General features: G+C 37.6%; 1 protein-coding gene across 6 annotated transcripts in view; it reads right to left on the bottom strand.

Moving 5' to 3' along the window:
• The window catches only part of LOC126268435 (ecotropic viral integration site 5 ortholog), a 335,961-nt gene that overhangs the window by 12,411 nt on the left and 299,741 nt on the right, over positions 1–23,809 (bottom strand). For all 6 annotated transcript variants that reach the window (XM_049973911.1, XM_049973912.1, XM_049973908.1 and 3 more), the window contains 10 exons: positions 23,477–23,595; positions 18,121–18,235; positions 16,632–16,790; positions 15,338–15,574; positions 8,257–8,430; positions 7,410–7,571; positions 5,682–5,864; positions 4,499–4,645; positions 536–631; positions 313–411 (listed from right to left, as the gene is read on the bottom strand). In XM_049973911.1, the coding sequence (XP_049829868.1) occupies positions 313–411; positions 536–631; positions 4,499–4,645; positions 5,682–5,864; positions 7,410–7,571; positions 8,257–8,430; positions 15,338–15,574; positions 16,632–16,790; positions 18,121–18,235; positions 23,477–23,595 (1,491 nt within the window). The remainder of the gene's footprint in view (positions 1–312; positions 412–535; positions 632–4,498; positions 4,646–5,681; positions 5,865–7,409; positions 7,572–8,256; positions 8,431–15,337; positions 15,575–16,631; positions 16,791–18,120; positions 18,236–23,476; positions 23,596–23,809) is intronic.

Genomic DNA, 23,809 nt, shown 5'->3' on the forward strand with positions numbered 1-23,809 from the left:
TCATCTACAATAAAGTAAACAGCTACTATCAATAAACACAGACAAATTTTGTGGAATATTAAATTAAAAACAAACTTCAAGTCTAAAAAGTGCAAATTCTGATACTGGATGAACATAATCACACTGAATAGACAGAACACTTATCAGTCAAAAAAGCAAAAGGAAACTATTCCACAGTGCAAAATTAAGCGCAAGGACATTGTTTACCATTGTTAAAGCTTGGCAAGGGTAAGAGAAACCGCATAAGCTGGCGGCTATTCAATGCACTATCACTGGAAAAACAGCTATATGTATAATATCAATGTTACAAACCTCAGCCTTGAGGTCAGCAACCTTGTCTTGTAAATCACGAACTTTTTCACTGTCATCCATGTTGCTACGTAGTTCTCCTTCTGCAACCATCTCCTGGTTCTATAACAACATGGATAGTTTCTCTGAGTCAATTAATTTTCCATATTTCTACCAGTTATGAAAGCGTATTTCATCAAATAAACTAAATATTTTGCTGAGCAAATGCATAAATAAGAAAACAAACCTTTAATTCGAGAACAGAGATCTTCTGGGTAAGTTCTGCGACACATTGTGTATGTTCTGCATCCCTTATTCTAGCCATCATCAGTTCATCTTTCATCTAGAAGAGAGATATTTGTAAGTAGTTTATCTTATGAAACAAAGAAAATAATATTTAAGATTAATAAAAGTGTAGATAATACCAGAAGACTAATTAGTCTCATTGTAACCACTATAATTACTGCAATCAATTTTATGAAGCAATTTACTGACAATACTTCAATGACACTGCATGCATACAGGCAGAGCTTGCTTTCTCGTCCCTCACAGTGCCTGTTTAATTTTGTCTTAACTTTGTATCAGTATGTTGTGTTTAGTGTATTAATTTAATGAAAATGCACCGTTATTCAAATGCATTGATTGGCCCTTCAATGGTTTAATTCACAATCCCTTCCAGAGAGCTCATGGTTGTCACAAACAATTTTATGAGAAACTCAGCTACCTTGTTTCTCCTCACTTCCAGCAACAAACATTAACAATATGGTAAATTTTCTGCACCATATCCTCACACACCACTAATCTTCCCACCACACCCAAGAACCAACTTCAATTGAGTACACTATCATTACCCAGTATCACCCCAGATGGGAGCAACTGAACCAACACCATCACCTGATATCACCCCAAAGTTGAATAATTGAACCATGTCCTTCACCAGAGCTTTGACTATCATCATGCCCAGGAATAAGGTACATCCTATCCTCAACCTTCTCGCTCCATTCTAACTGCTAAACTGTAGCCACGAGTGGAGTTGATCTCCCGCTTGCAGAACATGTTGTTGATAACAATATGCTCAGTTTCAATGGCTCCTTTACAACCTGCACCATCCGGATCCTTTCTCCCAGCACTACCTTTCCTGAACTACATACACGATATTGCAACACTCCTTCATTACTGTAATTCTCCTGAACTCAATCTCCACTAATCCTTGCATCCACACCCTCTTCACAACAGTCTTCCTCCCTCTTTTCTGTTTCTCCCCTCCAATCCACTCCACCTCATCACTGTTATGGTCATCACACACAGCACACACACCAGCTCCAGTTACTGTCACATTCTGATCCTATGTGCCTGCTACCTCTCCCTCCAAGCATTCCGATCTCGTGCCTGCCGCCTCCCTTTGAGCTGTCATGTACTCTTTTCCTAACCTCCCTCCCACTTCCCACCTCTTTTCTCCCCTCACCCACTACCTGCCACAGCCCCTTACTCCAGTCCACTCGCCTAATTGCAGTCTTGATATGATGCTGTAAATAAAATAGAAAGAAACTTCCACATGGGAAAAATATATTAAAAACAAAGATTCCAAGACTTACCAAGCGGGAAAGTGCCGGCAGACAGGCACAATGAACAAAACACACAATCACACACACAGAATTACTAGCTTTCGCAACCGGTTACTAGCTTTCGGTTGCGAAAGCTACTAATTCTGTGTGTGTGTTTGTGTGTTTTGTTCATTGTGCCTGTCTGCCCGCGCTTTCCCGCTTGGTAAGTCTTGGAATCTTTATATATATAAAGTGTTCCTGTTGGTGATTCAACACTTATGCTGTTTGGTGAGTTGTTACCTTCACTACTAAAGTATTAACAGAACTTTATAGTGAAAATGAGCTCAAATATAAGAAAATAGTATCATCTTTCTTACTAAAGTGTTTATAGTGTAAAGGCAAATTTACTGTCAGCCATTTATTGCTGATGAGGAGCAAGCTCTACAACATGACAGTCGTGACCTTGGTGCCTGTTTCAGCAAACGCGCCACCAGTATTCTTCCCCCCAGACACCAGTTTCTCTTGGAACTCCACAGATGGGAACTAGCGCTGCATGTCCTTAGTTCTCGCCACCCACCTGGCCTTTATTTACGTTAATTTCTTTGATCTAAGTGACTACTTCTTTCTCCACTCTGTTTAGATTTATACGTCTTTCATTTTCTGACCTGTCCATTTTTCATCGTCTCCCTGCTACCTCTAATACATACAATGCACTTAAATATAAGTGGATAGATAAAAAAGCTACTCACAAAGCGGTGGCAGGAGAACACACACACAAAAAGGTTTAATGTTTACAAGCTTTCGGAGCCGGTGGCTTCTTCTGGCAGAAGAACTGAAAAGGAAGGAAGAAGGGTGAAGGAAAAGGACTGGAGAGGTTTACGAAAAACGGTATAGTTCAGAAAAGTCATCCAGAACTCCAGGTCAGGGGACACTTACCAGACGGCATTTATCTCATATTGTCAATAATTGATTATTTCCATTATTATACAATGCACTTTGTTTTTCATTCTTAACAACTTGTGCACAATGTTTTAGCAGTAATCTCTGGCTTGCATATTACCCTGTCTTCCATCTTTTAAGCTCTCTCTCTCTCTCTCTCTCTCTCTCTCTCTCTCTCTCTCTGTGTGTGTGTGTGTGTGTGTGTGTGTGTGTGTGTGTGTGTGTGTGTGTGTGTGTGTGTGTGTGTGCGTGTGTGTGTGTGTGTGTGTGTGCGTGTGTGTGTGTGTGTGCGTGTGTGTGTGTGTGTGCGTGTGTGCGCGTGTGTGTGCGTTCTCCTGCCACCACTTGTTGAGTACATTTTTAATCTATCTACTTACATTACATTGTCAAAAATTGATTATTTTTGTGTTAACTTGCAGTAATTGTAAAATGTAAATGTTGGCTAGGTACCTTTGTTTATAGCATTTGTATACAAAGTATATTATTTATCTTGACAACTCCTATTAACTTTTTGTCCAGAATAAAAAGAAAAAATGTATCGAACAAATTATGTTTAACCACAAGGGGGCAATAACCAACATACTTGTTTTGTTGCAGCTTTGTTCTTTACAGAGAGATGAACAGCTGTACACCTTTTAAAACATCACTGTTTTAAAATCTGCTTCCCATTCTCAAGACTCTTTCACAAATGTACCACAATATACCATTCACATAAACATTACACTATTAGAAATGTAACACAAAAGTGACTGACCCTTGGGTTGTAAACACCACTTTATGGAAAATGACAGCTTACACACTGTGTCCTCCCAAACAATTAAAGATCGTTATGGTACTTAGTAGATTTTGTTTATTAGCAGTAAAGTTTTGGACAGCAAATTGTGTAAACTGTCTATTAACACATGCAGATAATACAAGGCACATGGGTGCTGCATATATGTAAGATGGGACAACGGATTAGTGTATTTGCCAGTTTGGGCTGGCTGCTTGTTCTCCGACATCGTGGCTTAGAGCTGTGCTGTGACCATGGAAGAATGGCCCTCACAGAAACAGTAACATAGGCAACCACAGAAACTATGCTATGTTCCACTTATTGACCAATTAGATAGCCAGATAAACACATCACTCTCCAATATGTGAAATCTACAGCCTTTTGAAATGAACAGTGCAGTGAACTCATAAACTTGATTGAATGACTGGTATACATTTTCCTTGTTTTGCCATTAGTTTACTGTCAACTGCTGCAAGTGGAGGAGTTACATTAATCCATGTAATGTAGTGCATTGTGCAGCAATGCACTGCACACTGTACTGCACTGTGTGGTCATGCAGGAGGGTCAAAGTCAATTTTGTATCATGGTTTTAAAAACATCATGTTTACATGAATAGTACAAAGGTCTTGAAAATGAAATGTATTACCAAATAAAAAATATAGGGTGCTACTTAAAAAAGGTGTGCTACTGTTCATATGTTCATAAAGAACAAAATTACAATGAAGGCAGTCTTCCTGGTCAACATTTCCTTGGCAGCTAACCGACATTTGCTTGGTGCATTTTTTATTTAAAAAGAGCCATCTGGAGTGGTCAGTATAACAGGACACCTTGTAAATGTTTCCTTTCTTGTTGATAATTTTTTTTTCTTTAGCTATGAAATACAAGTCAGAATTCTGAGAGCTATCGTACATCAACAAGGCTGATACATTAACACTAGTAAAAAATATACACACACCTTTGATTCAAGATCAGAGTATCTATTCTGCTGTTCTTTGAGCTTTGACTGTAATTCTCGTTCACGTGTCATAACCTGATCAAGTTCATCTCTGAGGTTCTTTTTCTCCTCATCCTGTCGTCGCAACTGGTTTGTGCTTACTTGGACCTAGGGAGAAAAATAAAAAAAAAGGCGCATCAAAAATAATCCACCATAGGCTTTCATTTGCTAGGTACTGAGCATTTGAAAAAATATAAACCATATTTTACATTTTGTCTCTAATCTGCACATCTACTTCTACATTATCTGTGGCAGGGCATTCAACTTCATCACAGGAAAGAATTTTATATGTACAGAAGTGCATGAAGGAAACCAGCTTACCTGAACATCAATGTAAATATTTGAAGAGAAAATCACTTAATTTTGAAATTAAGCATAATATACCAAAAGAAACAGTATGCACCAGGAGCACAAGTAAAATATATCAGAAACTGGTTAATGATAAATTGTGAGTCAGTCTGTGAAGAATGTTCACCTGGTGATGTACACTTTTTCCATGGTAGGCAAAGATTTGTATTAAGTTCTATGTCAAAAATGATTCAGGTTTGAGTTATTTGTCACTGTGATTCCTGTTTAGTTACTTATTTTCATGTGCATTTTGTATCCTTGGCATCTAGCACAATGACAAACCTATTGCACTAACAATAGATTAGTGATTATCTAATGCAGTTTGTACAAATATAGTCTTTTTGCTGATGATATATCAATGTTTATTATGAAAATAACATATTTTTCAAGAGCATATTCATGTGGCTCTATAACCTGAATAAGAAATACACACAGGGAATTTTGTTTTACTGAAGATCTAGGTTCTTTACCCATGAAAGAAACTGCACTGAAATGGGAAAACTAACACATTAGGAAAGTTCAGTGATGAAGCTGCCTCAAAAATAGGCAAGTTGTTATTCCCAGGGAGACACTTTTGTACAAAACCTTTTAGTACAAATGTATGTAAGCCTAACACAGAAATAAAATTTATAAAATCTTACAAACTTAATAAATATAGATAGAGGTTTTATCCATTAGAGTACATTGAACACTCAGATAATGTATTATACAGATGGGGATTTAAAATACAGTCTACATCAGAGACACCAGAGCCATAAAGAACTATTAGAATTTTAAAACATTTATTGCACAATACCTGTGTCTCAAGTTCCATAACCTTTAGCCTGAGTTCTTTCAATTCTGTGAGTGCCTCCATTTCACGAAGACGTGTTGTCATCAGGTCTTCCTCAAGACGTTGTGTCTCATTTCCCCGACTTTCCCAAAAAAGCAGTTTCTTTGGTGTACTATCAGGTGGAGGCTGGGCTTCCATTCGATGTTCCTGCAGAAAGCACTCACTACATTCATAAAGTCAATGTAACAGTAGGGAAATACATGTGATGTTCAAACCAATAGTTGTTCACACACTAAAAAATTTGTAGCTAATCTTTCAGTATTTTGTTTTTGTTTATTGTAGCTACCAGTCCAAAACTTACTGTCAATGCAAAAATGACAGGAGACTGGATATGTTATAATTAATTACTAAATGAATAACACAAATAAAACAGAAACAATCAATCACATACTAAATGTCAACTGTCTTTCAACCCTCTAACAAAATAAGTACATGAGAGTAACTTTTGTATCACCTGTGATCTGTGCTTCTTATACTTGTGATTTTAATTCATGTTCTAAACCAGTATTAGCGAGAGTATGCTGGAATGGGAGGGCAAGGAGAGGAGAAAATACAGGGAAATAACTAAGGACTATTGATATGAAAGGGAAGAAGTGGTGGATGCTGCAAAATGTAAATATATGACTTTCTTCTTAACGGAAGGCTGACAAATGCACTGACAGAAACATTAATCACAGCACTGTAATTCATGGATAGTGGAATGTATGTGCACACTTTATACGTAAGTGTGAGTAAAGCACATGTTACTGGACTGAGATATGTCTAGCTATTACATTTCAAATGAGAGGTGGGGGAAGGTTAAAGAGTTTAATCTCCTGTTGGCATAGTCTTCACTATAGACTGAGCATATGCCAACACGTGACAATTGAAGGAGGACTTCATCAACTGGGGTCTTGTTCAAAAAATTATTCCAACATTCACATTCTGAAACACTGGGATCATGAAAATTATACACCACAATGGTTTGAGTTTGAACATCATTGCTGTCAAAGAGAGTCCGTCATTTTAACCACTAAAGGTTCTCTCCCAGACTTATCAAGTTGTTATATTTAACTGATTAATGGCTATTGTTTTTTGTGACAGTTTGCTTTTGATTAAAAGAGAACTCCATGAAAAATAATCTTACCTCATCTGTGTCAACAACATGCCAATTCACACCTCTGGACAGAATTATGCTCTTAGAAATTCTCAATTGAATGTACAAAATGCATATTTTTCTAGTTCAAAAGAGACACCTCTTCTGCCAAATCACAAAATACAGTATGTCCAAGAGGAAAGCAACCCCCAAATCATAAACTACACCTTATTCTCAAAGTTCCTGGTTGTCTTGTCTTCTGATTACTTTAATATTAATTGTCACAACTCTAGTTGTTGCTTCCCGTAAAGTTTAGAAATATTTTACGATGATAAACAGAATGTTTTCCATGACTGAGTGTGTCTATTATTGACATGGGCCACTTTTATCTTGGACACACTGTATTCTGTGAGCACAAACTTGTCACTGAACCTCTATGTGAAATTCCATGGAGGCTAGAGGGCTATTACTAATGGATTTCGTTGATGATGATGTTTGCTTTGTGGGGCACTCAACTGCGCGATCATCATCTCCCGAAATGGATTTCGTTCATTCCTAATTCTGCTTGTATTAAAGAACTATTGTAATAGGTGACAAAATTTGGTGATTAACACTACCTGCAAATGCCTCTGCCACTGTGCAATTAAATCAGAAACTCTCTGCCTCAGGTCCTTGAGTGAGAGGTTTGCCTCTGCCTCCCTTAGTTTGACAGCTATCAGTTCCTCTTGGAGATGGGCCACAGAATTGTCTGGAGTAGTTTCACGAAGAGTTTTCTTATCCTGCAAATTTTGTAACATCTCACTCACAGAAACAAGATTATTTCAAAATGCTGTTGCACAATGTTTTATCAGTACAAAGAATGACAACATTTAAAAGATTGAGGTATTCTTGCTCTTTTGAATTGCTGCTAACTTTACACTGAATAAAAGTGACCACTCAAATTCTATTAAAAAACAATCAATAAATAAGAAGTTAATTTATAATCTTTTATGTATCAAAAGTAAAAATCTTCTGGGAATATGTTTATGACTTAATATTCAATCAGTAAAAAAAAAAAAGGTTTAATTTTGCATACCTGTAACTTGTACATGACAAATTAATTACAAACCAAATGTAATTTTAAGATATGTGAATGTAACTAACGTATCATAAACACAAAGAAAGCACTGAAATGTCTTTCAGCTACAGGAAGTAGCTAATTTTTTGGCATAAGTATTTCAAATGGTAACGTACTGTGATCACCCATTTGCCACTTATATTCTAATACACAATTTGGTCACACGATCCTCACTGAAAAACATACCTGCTTTTTAGAAACTGTATCAAAGAGTATAAAATTAAATGTACATAACAATATAGTGTGAATATAGATTGACATGCAACCTACATTTACTGCCAACTGACATAGTTTTAATAAAAATCATTTCAGGAAGTTGTCATTACAAAATGCCAAGTAGTAACTACCTCTTCCAACTCCTGTATACGTGCACGGAGATCACGAATAAGTGCATCATTCTCTGCCTCTCTCAAGCGCACTTTTACCAGCTCATCTTGAAGACATTCTATCAGTTCTTCCTTCTGACTCAGCAGCTCACGTTTGTGAGTAACTTCCTCCAATGAAGACTGGCGTGATGAGTTCTGCAACAGTTTTATTTATAATGTGACTCCTCCAGATTTAGTAATCTACTTCACTACAATGAGCATCACTGCTTACTTAAACGTAAAACTGTTTTCCATGTTACTAAAAGTAATTCTGTATAGCAACCATTATTTTTAACAGACAGTTTACTATGAATAAGTTACTTTCTGAAGATCATTAGGAAATTCACCTGACTGAACACTTTAGTGTCATTACTGGAAAAATAATTTCAAATAGTAATACTCTAATTTTCAGACAAGTTATAAAACTAACCTGCTGTGCAAGAGACTTTTTCTTGTATGCTAATTGATGTTATACTAACAATGAGAGAGATATAACTGTTGTCTGTTATGAGGATTGGGAGGGGGGGGGGGGGGGGAGGGAGGGAGGGAGAGGGGAAGTGGGCAGGTGAGTGAGGAGAATGCTAAAGTCAGTACACTGTGCCAGGTTCAGTCCAGGGCAGATGTAATGACAATGGAGAAGTAAAGGAGGAAGTAGAATGAAAATGCAGTTATGAACTAGTAAGAAAAGACAGAGAGGTGGAAGGAAGGAATAGGTGGAGTGATGGCGGCCAAACCTACAGTTTGAGAGTGAGTGGGAAAGAGGACGAGGTGTGCAAGAGAGGAAGGAATGGAAAAAATGAAGAAGTAAAAATGTAATTACATTTTAAAACAAAAAGAAAGAGGGAAAAGGAGGTAGGGATTGTTGATGGAGGTGGAGATTAAGCGTATGGTGAGATGTGAGGATGTATTGGAAAGCTAGGTTCCACCTCCAGATACCTGGGAAACTACAACAGAGTGGAAGGATCCGAATGGCCCGTGTGGTACAACACACACCCAGGTTCCCATCCTGCTGTGTGAAACACATTCACCAACTGAGTACAGGGTGTTCATAAGGTGGGTAGTTCTTCAGAGTCCATTCACGTACACAACCAGTTAGGACACGTTAGTGGCAAACAACACACATACTTTCACAGGAGACCATCATCCTGGTATTCTCCCAATAGTACTTATTGCCACATTCTATCGCTCTTATAAGAGCTATAACATCCTTATCAAACCAAATGACATTTCAGACTACATTCTCATCCCTAGGTTCCTACTCATGTAATCCTTACTGCTGCTGAATCCACAAGTGAATCCACACTCTACCATTACTATCACTGGTAAACCCTATAACATAAGCATGTGAAACCACACCACATTGTTTGCCAGCTAGCACATATTCCCTGCACAAACTTTTACATAGGAATGACAACCACTGATGTAGCAGAATACAGAAATGGATAGATAACAAGTGTCTGTACCCAGTTGCAGAGCACACTCTACAGCAGGACATTTGAGGACATTATTAGGTGAGCAAGACAACTACTACTCCCTAACTGTTTGGGGAGTGAGCACTTGTGGTAAAATGGAGTGGTCAGATGTAATTAACTATTGCAGAGTAAGTGCAAACGATGTTCTGTCTTCAGAGGAATGACCACAATTTGATTTACCGCAGTCTTAGATGCTTAGATGCAAGCATATACACTTGCATTGCCGTGCTTGAAGCTGAGACCAGCCCTTCTTAAATCAATGAAAATCAGTACGATGACTGCCTTACGAACTCCAAAGTGAGGGTCAGACACAACAATATCAAGTTACAACATGTTACTGCAGGAACCCTATATATTTATGTTATGCAATGGAGTCCGAGGATGAAGAATGTAAGGCAAAGTTAGATTGCTACGCACTTTAAAGAAGGCGCATTGAGTAGCAGACAGGCACAACAAAAAGACACGTACATATTAGCTTTTGGCCAAAGCCTTCTTCAGAAAAGGACACACACACACACACACCAACTGAGTAAAGGGTGTTCATAAGGTGGGTAGTTCTTCAGAGTCCATTCATGTACACAACCACTTTCTCACCCTCATTTACACATGACTGCCATCTCCAGCAGCTCAGACTGGAATGCAGCTGTCACATAGAACAGAAGCAGCAATCTGGAGGGGGTAGGGAAGTGAGAAGGATAGCAGGGAACAGGTGGGAGGAGAAAAGAATAGTGCCTGTGGAACACGCATGAAAAAAGAGAATAGTCGGGAAGGGGAAACAGGCATGTGCATTGGCAGAGGGCAGCACAAAAAGAGAGTGGGAGATGGGAACAGGGAGGTGACACAACAGAGAGGTTGGAAACTGTTGGGTGGAGGGTGTAGGGACAGTAGGTTACCATAGATTGAGGCCGCAATAACTTTGGAAGCAGAGAATATGTTGTAAGTGTAACTCCTGTCTGCATGGCTCAGAAAAGCTGGTAGTGGAAGGGAGAATCCAGATGGCTCACACAGTGAAGCAGCCATTGAAATCAACAATGTTACACTTAGTCACATATTATGCAACAGGGTAGTCTACTTTGCACTTGGCATCAGTTTGACAATGGACATTCATCCTGATGGACAGTTTGTTGGAAGTGATACGAATATAAAAAGCTGTGCAATGATTGCAGCACAGCTGGTATATAACATGACTGCTTTCATAGGTTGCCCTGGCTCTGATAGGATAAGATAAGCCTGTGCCAGGACTGGAATAGGCAGCACTGGATGAGTGGATGGGCAGGTCTTGCACCTGGGTCTTCCGCAGGGACTGGGAGAGGCATAGGGATGGACTAGGATGATGATGAGGTTGGGTGTGTGATGAAACACCACTTTCTCGACCTTCTAAAGATGTTGGGTAGGATGCCTCTCATTCCAGGGCATGTTCCTTTTCTGATGAAGGCTTTGGCCAAAAGAATAAATGCAAGTGTCTTTTCGTTGTGCCTGTCTGCAAGTCAACTCCTCATCTTAACAGTGCATAGATGTCCATCTTTTCCTTACACTGCTGACATACCAACCTAGAGTTTCCATTGTTTGGAGTCTCAAGATGCTTAGAGTGTTTGGAAGCACTTAACACAATAAAAAATAAGTTAAATTTGCGACAACATTACAACATCCTCCATGCAAAGTGTTCGGTGAAAAGTGAGTAGTGCGAAAATTAAAGAAAACACTGTTAAGCAATGTGACTGAAATAAGTATTCATCACATGGGAGCAGACAAAAATGTGCACATATGAAAAATTTTCCACATTTTCAACATGAAAGTACAGAGTTGGCCATAATTCAGTTGTCAAAAATGCACTTGGTGCAATAACACTACACAAATTAAAATACAAATTTATTACCAACACAATCACACAAAGTTCAGTGAACCTACATAGAAGCTCATAGTGGTTTCCATGATGTTCTAAGCAAACACTGCATCTTCTCATATGGGATTTGTTACTTGAAATCCTCAACATTATGAATCTTGAAGAAGAAACCTAATTTTTTTTGTACACCACAGATTTAAAAAATCCATGGGCGTAATATCTGGGGATCATGCAGGCCAGTCAACAATATCCCATTTGCCAGATGATTCATAATTTTTTTCATTTAGAAAGTGACATACAATAACAACACAATGTGGAGGTGCTCCATCTTGTTGCCACATCAACTTTCTCTTAACCGGCTACCAATGTATGAACAGTGGACTATTTTCCAATTCTAACAGCAATTCATGAAGCATATCTAGGTAACTTATGCAGCTGACAGTGCTCTTAAAAATGTAAGACCCACCTCTGAAAATCCCTGCCTACACACTTATCAGGAGAGTTTTACACTATCATCACAAGGGGATTTGTAGAATCCCAGTGCATTCACTTGCGTATGTTCTCTGCCTTTCCCCTTAACCGTCACTTCATCACTCCAAAGAATTTTTTTATGAACCTTGGAACTGGTTTCTTGCTGAACTGCATTTACCTCACAGAATTCCATACATCTGTCCAGATAATCTTCATTCAGGTCTTGATATGAAGTAGACATATGTGGCCCCAAATTCAGCTTTTTCTGATCACTTTTAGGCTTGTTCTTGCTATTCCATACTCCTTTGACACTTTTCTTTCAGGTTTAATTGGTGACTGCACAAAACATTGCATGACTACATTAAGATTATCTTCTGCAGTAAAGATGTTTACCTTCCTCATCGACCTGAATGAGGAAGCTCTGCAACCAGTCCAGTCTCTTTAAATCTTAAATTTAATTCACAAATACAAGATGGTGGTTATGCGTTTGGAAAGCATTCCACACAAATTCACAAAAATCACTGTAATTATGATCATGTTTCAATAATGACTGCAAAATAAATACATGCTGCTTTGTAGTTAATGACGAACACTACTTCAAACTGCTAGTGTCAACTGACTTGTGGGAACTACTCACTGATCAAGTTCAGGAGTGACTGCTGCTATACTAGGCAAAACAAAATTTAATGATTGTGACAGACAACTGATTTATGCTCCACTCTGTATATTTTTGTTTTTAGGAGGAAGATTCAACAAATAAACCTATAGTGTGATCAAGTAACCCAATTGCTTTACAGACTGCCCAAGTATTGCACAGTTTCATTGAAGGAGAGTTTATAAAGACACACTTAGTCTCTATAGTTGAACATACAGCTCCTGAGAGAGGATATGAATGCTGGATACAAGGTTTGACCTTCATCTGTGACATACCAAGTGAAGTGGCATGGTGGTTACCACAATTAAGTCATATTCAGAAAGACAATGGTTAAAATCCCCATGTGATCTTCCAGATTTAGGTTTTATGCAGTTCTGCTTAATTGCTCCAGTGAAATGCTGGACTGGTCCCTTTGAAAAGGGTATAGCCAATTTCCTTGTCCATCTTTCCCTAATATGAACTGGAGTTCCATCTCTAATGACCTCACTGTGAGACCTTAAACCAACCGACCTACCTATCTATCTGCATACCTTCCTCAGTGACAATACGCATGATGTGAATGTTTTAAATGTAGCATTGCAGCATAAAAATATGTTAACTTCAGAGAGGTATAGCTGGATTCGCGATTTTAAGATGAAGTTCCCTTTGTGGAATAGACAGCTTGGTCAAGTTGTCACTAATGATGAAATCAGAGTGGAATTTTGAACAGTATCAAAATATACTCACTGATGATTTCCACGAAGTTGAGATTCATATCCAGGATTTTTAAAAGTTGGATGAAAAATTTAATGTCTTATCGCTTCCCTTATCAGTTGATGTTGACAATATCTTGACTCAGTATAGTTAGAAAATAGGGAACTACAGTGTGACAGGCAGTTCATAACAAAAGTAGTTTCGCGTTCTTTTGTAAGACTTTCCCTTACTATTACCTTCCATGGCTTTACAAGTCTGCAGCTTCAATTACATCACTGTTTGGATCTACATAATTGTGCCTGCATTTTTTTCTGCAATTAAGAGAATGAAACCTACCCACAGTAGCTTACTGACAGACTTCAATTAAAAAGCTTGCCTTTGAAACAGCCGTGCTAAAAAAGTGGTACCACACAGATGCTTCAGTGAAAAGCGAAATAAGTAATATTTATTGACATCCTGTGTTTCCATGGTTAACCTTTAAATATAATGGCAATGAAATAAGAGTCTTTCAACTTAAATTCCTTCCTAAAACAACATTTATCAAGCATAAGAACTATCGTGTTTTGTACTTCATCAAAATGTCAAAAAGATATGTTTCATTTCATTATTGTTTCTCATTAATAAAACAAGCTTCCAATAAATTTGCCATGAAACACATTAATGAAACATGGTGGAGTGATATCACATGACATTAGTAGCTGTAGAACTGAGATTTGTTGGAAAGCTATCTTATTCCGACCCTTCCCTCCCCTCCATTCCATTCAGCACTTCTTTCTGCATAATATGTCACTGTGAGCCAGCAGATCATACTGCTGTAGTATGAGCACAAGCCAGCTCACACAACCTGATTGATGAACACGCCTGCTCTGCAATGTCACCGAAGGAACCTTAATGCCCACTACACCACAAAGGCTATTTGGTTTCTCCCAGACAGTATTAGTTTCGATGGACTCCAAAGATCGGAACTGAATTGCCACATAATTTTAGTTTCCTCTCAGTTTCTTTTTCCTCTTTCCTTCTAGTTTTTAAGGGGGCTATTTATTCCACTTCTCATTCTGTCCTTTTTACCACCTCTGAACTGAACCTACCACAGTGCTTACCAATGTACTACCTTTAGCCTCCAGCAGCCTTTAATGCTTCCCCGACATCTTCATCTCACCCTTGTCCTCGTAAGGTGTAAATCTCTCAACTTGTGGTCAAAGTAACCTGTTCCTCAAGCCTAATATTCCCCAACCTATCTTTTTTTCCTCACAGATGAAGGAGCTAACAGTTTCAAAAGCTAGGTAAATATTTTCTCTACTTTCAATTTATATTGACAGTATTTTGATCTTGCAACTTGAAGACAAGTACTGATCAGCCGATCTGCCTTTTTGTAATGTTACTAATTTCTGAAGTCAATATTTCTTTTGACATAGTTATTCATTTCATTATTTTTAACATGTTAATGTTCCCAATCCAAATTAGTCACAATAAATTTGCATACAGTCACACCTCACATTACTTTGGTTATATGGATGTAACTTCACTCTTTACAATGTAATCAGTAATGCACGAGGAAATGATACACATATCAGATAAATAACCACATTTACTCTCATGTATGCAAACAGAAATTATACTGGAAACCATAACACTAAAAACAAACTCATAAAAACACATGGAAAGGCATTAATTCATCATTGTTTTACCCTTGCATGAGTATTGCTTTTTTTTTTATAACATCTTCCATGTTGTTAGAATAAAGAACATATTTAATGAAATAACAAAACTTAGAATCTATGTCAATATAAGACTAGGGGGAAAACAACTGGGCAGTTGGGCTGTGTCAAGAGTTATTCAAACTACAGTATTATTTTACAGCAAATGATTGCTATATCACAGAGAATAAATGTAAAGAAAATTATAATTTTGCATGTATTTCAAACTAACCGTCTCTTGCATAAGCAAGGAAAGATTTCGAATTTCTTCATGTGCTAACTCCAGCTGATGTGAAGTCTCAAGGTGAGTGTGCCTTAGTGCTGCTAGTTCCCGCTGAACAACAAATGATGTCTCCTCCTCTTCAGCACGTGAGACCTGCCCACGGACTAACCTGTCTGCCAACTCACTGGACTCAGCTTCTAGTAGTTCCACCCGTTGGCGGAGAAGGCGATTCTCTGTGCGAAGTCTCTGCAAAATGATTTTTAATATTGCAGGTGAACTACTACTAGTTACTTCTGAATCATTACAGGAAGCGAGGCAGCATAAGACCTCCAACAAGGTCTTATGTCAACTATAGCTGTTACCATGCTGTTCCAAAAATCTTATCTAGAGCCCCCCCCCTCTCTCTCTCCCCCTCTCCCTCCTCCCCCGCCCCCCTCCTCCTCCTCCTCTACAATCTATACTTATATTGCATTTAGTGGCAAATGTTCAAATTACAAAGTGTGTTAGTTCCTACTAACAGTGAGGTCAGGCAAGGTGCTGAAGCTCTGCATGACCTACCAACAGGCATCAGCAGCTGCTATAAATTCCATGAAATCATTCTTTAAACTTTTTGGGACAAGTATTTACATAAAAAATAGTTCATACAGAACGTGGCTTGTTTCAAGTAATATTATTTGTTGATGAAACCTATGAATTGGAACTAAAAACCCTCAATGATGCACAACACCTTTCTTACAGTATCTCCATAATATTCTTGCATTTATTAAACAAATCCGTAATGAAACACGCCACTCTTATGAAATTTGTCCCTCTCCTATTAGTTAAGGATCCCAGACTGAAGAGCAGAACTGAAAAATTGCATGAATGAATGATTAATAAACCATTCTTTTCAGACATTTATACTCATCATATGGTGACAACATTCATCGCAGACATTCACAACAAAAAGACTGTGTCCATCTGAGCTTCATAAAACATAATCCATCAGTGGAATACATGTAAGTGTAAAAGCAGAAAAAATGTTATGTTCCTGCCATATTGTGGCTTTATGATTTAATAACTGTTATATACAACTAGCTTTATTCACACAAAATTCTTTTAACCACATTCTAATAATCTTGATTTTATAAATTATTATGATTCGACAAAATGTCACTATAGACTTCTGTGCAGCTGGTGGCTCAATACGCTTTTCTTCAAATATTGGACAGCTGTAAATAGCTACCTACAAAAGATTCTAAAATGAGTAAAGCCTAGGGCCAATTTTTTTTTGTAGAAATGGAAAGTGCTACATTGTACATACCCGTAATTCTACCATTTCTTCTTGCTCCTTTGTTTTCATTACAGTATAATCTTTTTCCAACTTTTTCATCTTCTTTGGATTATATTTGATATTGTATGCAAGTTGCATTAAGCCATCAATATCAGCTTCTGCTTTTGGGGGAAGGTCCTTTTGGAAGTACTGGAAGACAAAGAGAATATGCTTGAATCGAATACAATTCTCTCAATCTATCCATTAATGTAAGTAATATCTAGTTTGTGTTGCTTACAGTGAAATTTCCACCCACAGTTTTGAATGTAACTCAAAAACTGAAGTGATTATCATGTGAAAATTACAGGTACAGGCACTTACAGAACTTGTGATTTGGGGATTAGAACTCTGTTGATCTGCAATGTATTAGAAACTTTGATGTTGAAGAGCTAAGACTTTGGCATGAATGTGTTGAAGAAACAATATCAGCATTCACTTGCAGTGGTTGAATGTATTACATGAGGGACACTGGTGTGGCCAGGCAGTGTTTTCATTCTTGCATTTTCCAAATTCAACTACACTATCTAGGTCACAGTGGGCCTTGTTCATTGTGGGTCACCATACGGCCAAATTATAAGGACCAACTTTAATTAGTTTGTCAGGTACAACATGCCAAGAGATAGAGGATTAGTGACTAAGCTACAATTAAAAAGACAAAATGAAAGTGAAACAAAAGATATAGCATACTAGAGTAATAAGAAAGGAAGATCAAGACTTAACATCTTGTCAGTGATGAGGTCAACGATTGAGTGGAAGCTTGGATCTAGGAAGGATGTAACATGTCCTTACCAAAGAACCACCACAACACATGCCTTAAGTTATGCAGGCGATCTGTATTGCCACTGAATCATTTCACTAAGTAATAACAATGGTAACTACAAAAACAGTAACAAAAATACTTTTTCGAACCACAGGTTCTGAATGGGCAACAAATCTGTTCAATGGGAATGTAAAGAAATTGAATTTAGAAACTGTTGAAATGAGAAACTGTCTACATTTCAGCACCTGTGTATAGCCTTTGGGCAAAGTGAAAGCATATACTTCATTCACATTTGTTAAATCTGATGATGTTCATTAACAATTTTCCTTGCAATCTGTAGTTAACAAAATCTTGCAGAGTGAACACCACAAATATTAAATATTGAAAATGATATTTTTCATCATGTTCAAAACTGTTTTTGAGGTCCTGTGTGTGAATATGATAAGCAAGAAATTTTGCAAACTGATAAAAAGTTTACTTTGTTAACTGACCAAATTAAGAACTTAATGACTGGTGTACATAGTGTGTGTGAGTTTACTGTAAGGTAGAAAACAGTGATAAAAATCCCCCCCCCCCCCCCCCCCACGTATGCTTCTGGATAATCAATCCGTCTTGTTTATCTCTTTGATTGTATAAACAACTTGTCTCAAAATATACCTAGAAATAAAAAGTTATATCACACAAATAGCTTAAGAAAACAAAAACCCTTATGCACCTTACCTTCAACATCCCCTCCATATCGAGACACAGGAGATCTTCTTTCCCAAGAGTAAGCAGTGCAAGAGCTACCTTAAATATTATTTCCATGCCTTCAGATAAGAACACATCCATAATCCTGAAATGAAAAAAAGAAAATACCTTCATGTCGCTATTGAAACAAAGTTTATCATCAAGAATTAAAAAAATCAAACTATGTTTAATGTTCTAAGAGTGGCCACATCTCCTGCAGAAATACATTACTTGATACAAGCAGTCATATGCTGCATTCACAGAGACTGCATTAAAGATATTTTTATGAAGTATCAATGAAGTGGATTAGCATTAACAGTTGCCACAATGCTGTAAAAGAACTTTCCCAGGTGATTTTACTATTGGCAATTGATCAGAACATATAAGACAGAAAATTTCAATACATAGCTTACACTTATTATATTATTAACACAGGTGTTATTACAAAAATGCTTTATTGTATCAATTGCATAGTATTTTAAGTGAATAAGTATATGTTTCATGAGACAAAAGAAAAAAAGTATAATTATAGGCTCATTTTAAGGGTCTCACTAAAAATTGTAACTTGTGTAAATATGTATAAAAGCTGATCTATAACTTCTGTAGATTTGAGTTCTGTAGGAGTTGTTGAAACTCATTCAAAGGCTAGTTATCAAACACACATATGAGAAAGCCATTTTTTAAATGACAAACTGAGATAACTGCACTGCAACAATTAAGACAGCTTTTGCTTACTTTGATTTTGCATACTGACAGTCATTTACTTGCACGAACTCACTATGTCTCACTTAATCAGGATTCCCCCTCTCCTCCCATTCTTTTCTTTTTTTGGTCGACATCCAATAATGCAACAGATTTGCTGCTAGGTTTTTCTGATATATTAGATCACCCCTAAATTAAATCCACTTCTTATATTTCCTCCCCTAACTGTTTATTGATCAGCACTGAATGTTCTCTCATCCAATACTGAGGTACAGATAGCAAAAGTTAAACTTAAGCGTCACGAAGTGCCAATGTATTCATGTGGTCAGAACTCACATCTGGGCATAAATGAGTTGTTTTAGAGACACATCACACTCTGAACACCTATTGGTAGACATACTAATGCTAACACCCATCTCAGTGCTTCAATGTAGCACCCTGTCAACAAGTGAACAAGTTATTTAATGAAAGCACTACAGAGTACAAATCCAAATATGGCAGTAGGCTGTCACAAAACAAATTATTTATAGCTCTAAAACACACAAAAAAATCAGGGCAAAAACAAATTGAACTGAAAACTTCACTTGCAGTAACATGAAATTTTATCATCATTACAGTAAAGAGATAACAATTAACTTCATTCTAATATAGACCTAGTTTCAACTAGGCAGTCAGTGGAGATCTTAAGACCAGTGCAGATTTTTGTTGAACAGCAAAAACCTCAGCAATAATGTTGTTGTTGTGGTCTTCAGTCCTGAGACTGGTTTGATGCAGCTCTCCATGCTACTCTATCCTGTGCAAGCTGCTTCATCGCCCAGTACCTACTGCAACCTACATCTTTCTGAAACTGCTTAGTATATTCATCTCTTGGTCTCCCTCTACGATTTTTACCCTCCACGCTGCCCTCCAATTCTAAATTGGTGATCCCTTGATGCCTCAGAACATGTCCTACCAACTGATCCCTTCTTCTGGTCAAGTTGTGCCACAAACTTCTCTTCTCCCCAATCCTATCCAATACCTCCTCGTTAGTTATGTGATCTACCCATCTAATCTTCAGCATTCTTCTGTAGCACCACATTTCGAAAGCTTCTCTTCTCTTCTTGTCCAAACTATTTATCATCCACATTTCACTTCCCTACATGGCTACACTCCATACAAATACTTTCAGAAATGACTTCCTGACACTTAAATGTATGCTCGATGTTAACAAATTTCTCTGCTTCAGAAGCGCTTTCCTTGACATTGCCAGTCTACATTTTATGTCCTCTCTACTTCGACCATCGTAAGTTATTTTGCTCAACAAATAGCAAAACTCCTTTACTACTTTAAGTGTCTCAATTCCTAATCTAATTCCCTCAGCATCTCTCGACTTAATTCCATTATCCTCGTGTTGCTTTTGTTAATGTTTATCTTATACCCTCCTTTCAAGACACTGTCCATTCCGTTCAGCTGCTCTTCCAAGTCCTTTGCTGTCTCTGACAATTACAATGTCATCGACGAACCTCAAAGTTTTTATTTCTTCTCCATGGATTTTAATTCCTACTCCAAATTTTTCTTTTGTTTCTTTACTGCTTGCTCAATATACAGATTGAATAATATCGGGGATAGGCTACAACCCTGTCTCACTCCCTTCCCAACCACTGCTTCCCTTTCATACCCCTCGACTCTTGTAACAGCAATCTGGTTTCTGTACAAATTGTAAATAGCTTTTCACTTCTTGTATTTTACCCCTGCCACCTTCAGAATTTGGAAGAGAGTATTCCAGTCAATATTGTCAAAAGCTTTCTCTAAGTCCACAAAAGCTAGAAATGTAGGTTTGCTTTTCCTTAATCTAGCTTCTAAGATAAGTCGTAGGGTCAGTACTGCCCCATGTGTTCCAACATTTCTACAGAATCCAAACTGATCTTCCCCGACGTTTTTGAAATCAACTCGTGTCATTTCAGTTTGAATGATGCATCCAAATTCTGACTAGTCAGAACAACTACAAACATCTGAAAGTTAGACTGTTTAACCCTGAAGCATTAATATTGTATCTAGCGGATGGTTGAGTGAAAATTATTCTAATGCTTTAAAAAATAAAGGGGAAAACCTCACCAGACCAGTCTGCACAGATGGAGTCTACAAAATTACTTTCTTTCAGCACATCCTCAATATTGCCTAAGATTAACAAATCATATTGAAAAATGGTACAAATACCACAAAGAATGGTGGCAATTTTTTTAAAATGAAGAAAAGCAATCTTAATAAGCAGTGTTAGTACAAAAATTTTACGTTTTTTGCAAACGGTCATCCATTAAAATTTTATCTCATGAAGTAATTTCAGCTCCAAAAAATTCAAATATCATAACAGATCACACTCTTCTGCACCCCTCCCCCACTCCAAATTGCAAGGAAAACATACATGTAGTCACAAATTTTTGTACAATGTCATTAAGAGATTGTCAGGAGCAACATCTTAAAAATCATCACCGGTAGGCTACGAGTGTAGAAGTTGGGTGTGTTTTAAGGTATCTTTTCTTTTAAGTTTTTCTTGAACTACTCTAAAACTGCAACTTCTACGAAAAATGCTTCCCAGTACAAAATTAAACTACTTTAAATTTCCCACAAAAAAGGTCTTACTTATTTTCTCACTACAACTAATTGTTTCCACATTGCAGAGACTGGAAAAATTGCAGATTATTAAGAAAAGGTTTTAATGATATAAAACTACTGTTTAGTAGTAAATGGAAGTTGTTCAAAAACAAATGTTAAACACGTGTACCACGCCCAAGTGCTTGATTCTCAGTCATCAACTCATCACGTGTGGGAGCTGTAATGTTTTTTCCAGCAGAGGCAACTACTCCCACCGCAAATGCTGCTCACTTTTCACTTTACAGATGGATGATACGACCCCAGCATTTCCTATCCAGTTCTCTTATGTGAGAAGACAAGATAATGTCACTAAGCTTGGGTTTATATAGTGGAGTTACTTTCAGTTTATTAAATGAGTACTTTTTTACAATTGTTAAGTGAATCAAACAATGGAAAATCCAGGATGGATGTAACAGTACTATGAAAAGGAAAGTTGCTACTCGCCATATAGCAGAGATGCTGAGTTGCAGATAGGCACAACAGAAAGATTGTCACAAATAAATAAAGCTCTCAGAAGGTGTGTGTGTGTGTGTGTGTGTGTGTGTGTGTGTGTGTGTGTGTGTGTGTGTGTGTGCGCGCGCGCGCGCGCATGCACGCCAGCGCCTATTGTTGAAGGCCTTAATGGCCAAAAGCTTTATTTATTTGTGACAGTCTTTTTGTTGCACCTATCTGCAACTTAGCATCTCCGCTTTATGGTGAGCAGCATCTTTCCAATTGTTATGTGAGCTTTTATGTGAAGTATGCTCCCATAAATTATAGCTAAGAAGTGTTGCAAGTGTGATGATGCCAGTGACTTTTGTAATGTTGGTGGGAATACAATTGGGTTGGTAAAAATGGAACCTTGCAACTGTATTACTCACAGCGTATTGTACATTAGTGTAATTTGTGTACTCAGATGGTGGTGATTTACTGAATAACCACAATGTTCTGGTACTTCTCTCGCCATAAATTGTGGTACTGAGAGACTGAATAAATCTCTACACTGTGTGGAGCCATGTAACACACATGCACAGTATATCTTAAGAGGTGGGCTTAAATATATCTGGTGGAATGGGCCTGGTCATGATCAAGTTTAGAATCTGCTGTAATGCATTTCTTGATTTATGTTGAAATATCTGAAGTTCTCTAACTCCTAAGTGACATACTTTTGTAGCAGAGAGAGACAATTTAAACCTGGATGTTTCTTCAGGTGTTGGGAGAGCTGAGGCTGACCTGTTGCATTTCATACCCCAAAAGCCATGAAAAGTATTCCAACCACTGATAATTGAGACAATCAAATCAACACTGTCAAATGGACAATGACAGAATGTGACATATGGGACAGATGCTTCAATATTGATGAAAGTTGCCAGCTCCAGCTTTTTAACTTTTCTGCGTAATAGCTCACTTAATAACTGTAAACAAGCACTCATTTAATAAACTTAAAATAATTCGACTGTATAAACACAAGTTCAGCGATGTTACTTTGTCTTCTCACATATGAGAACTGGACATGAATTGCTGGGTAGGCACAGACTATCTGCACTGCATCGCCAATGACTCAGAGTGCACGGCAGAAGGTCGGTATAACATTGTGGAACACCCTCCATTTGCTTCACATTACTATAATACAGTGAACCAGGCACTACCTCAGTTAGACATGGTACCACACACATTTCATCTTTGTTCTTAACCCACTTCATTAAACAGTAAACAGTAATTTTACACATTAAAAACACTATTTTCAATAATCTGTAATTTTTCCTTCCCCCGTAACAAGTAAACAATTACTCCTGGGTTGGACCTTTTTTGTAGGGAACTTAAGCAGTTTAATTTTGTCACTAGAAGCTGCAATTTTTGAGGTTTTGAAGAAAACCTAAGTAAGTGAACTACAAATGCTTCCCACCATCACCTCCGTCATGCTCACACTCACAGCCCGTAAGTCTAAGGTTTTAGTATGTTGTTCTATCCATCGTGGCCTTTCCACTGTTCAGGATAAAAATTATGTTTTTTACAACATTTCACATTCACTAACCTGCATGCAACTGATAGAGGCAGCGCAGTTGTGAAGAGTGTAAGAAACCAGCTGCTGGCGTACATACTTGTGTGGAAGCTCTGAGACTGGAAGTGGATGTGCAGGTCAGGAATCAGCTCCTGCGAAGACATTTCTATTTTGAAGATGACATTCGTATGCTATATTCATGTAATACCACTGAGTTAGAAATGCCTCCAAGAATTCTAGCCTCATGAATTAATTATGAACTTTCTAATTATTGCAGAACTGCCCATTACTGCTATGCTATAACCTTACTAATAAATAAATATTAATTTTATTTTAAGAACTGACCAGATACAAAGTGCTTACAGC

This window comes from Schistocerca gregaria, chromosome 1 (assembly GCF_023897955.1).
Source record: "Schistocerca gregaria isolate iqSchGreg1 chromosome 1, iqSchGreg1.2, whole genome shotgun sequence".
Lineage (NCBI taxonomy): Eukaryota > Metazoa > Arthropoda > Insecta > Orthoptera > Acrididae > Schistocerca > Schistocerca gregaria.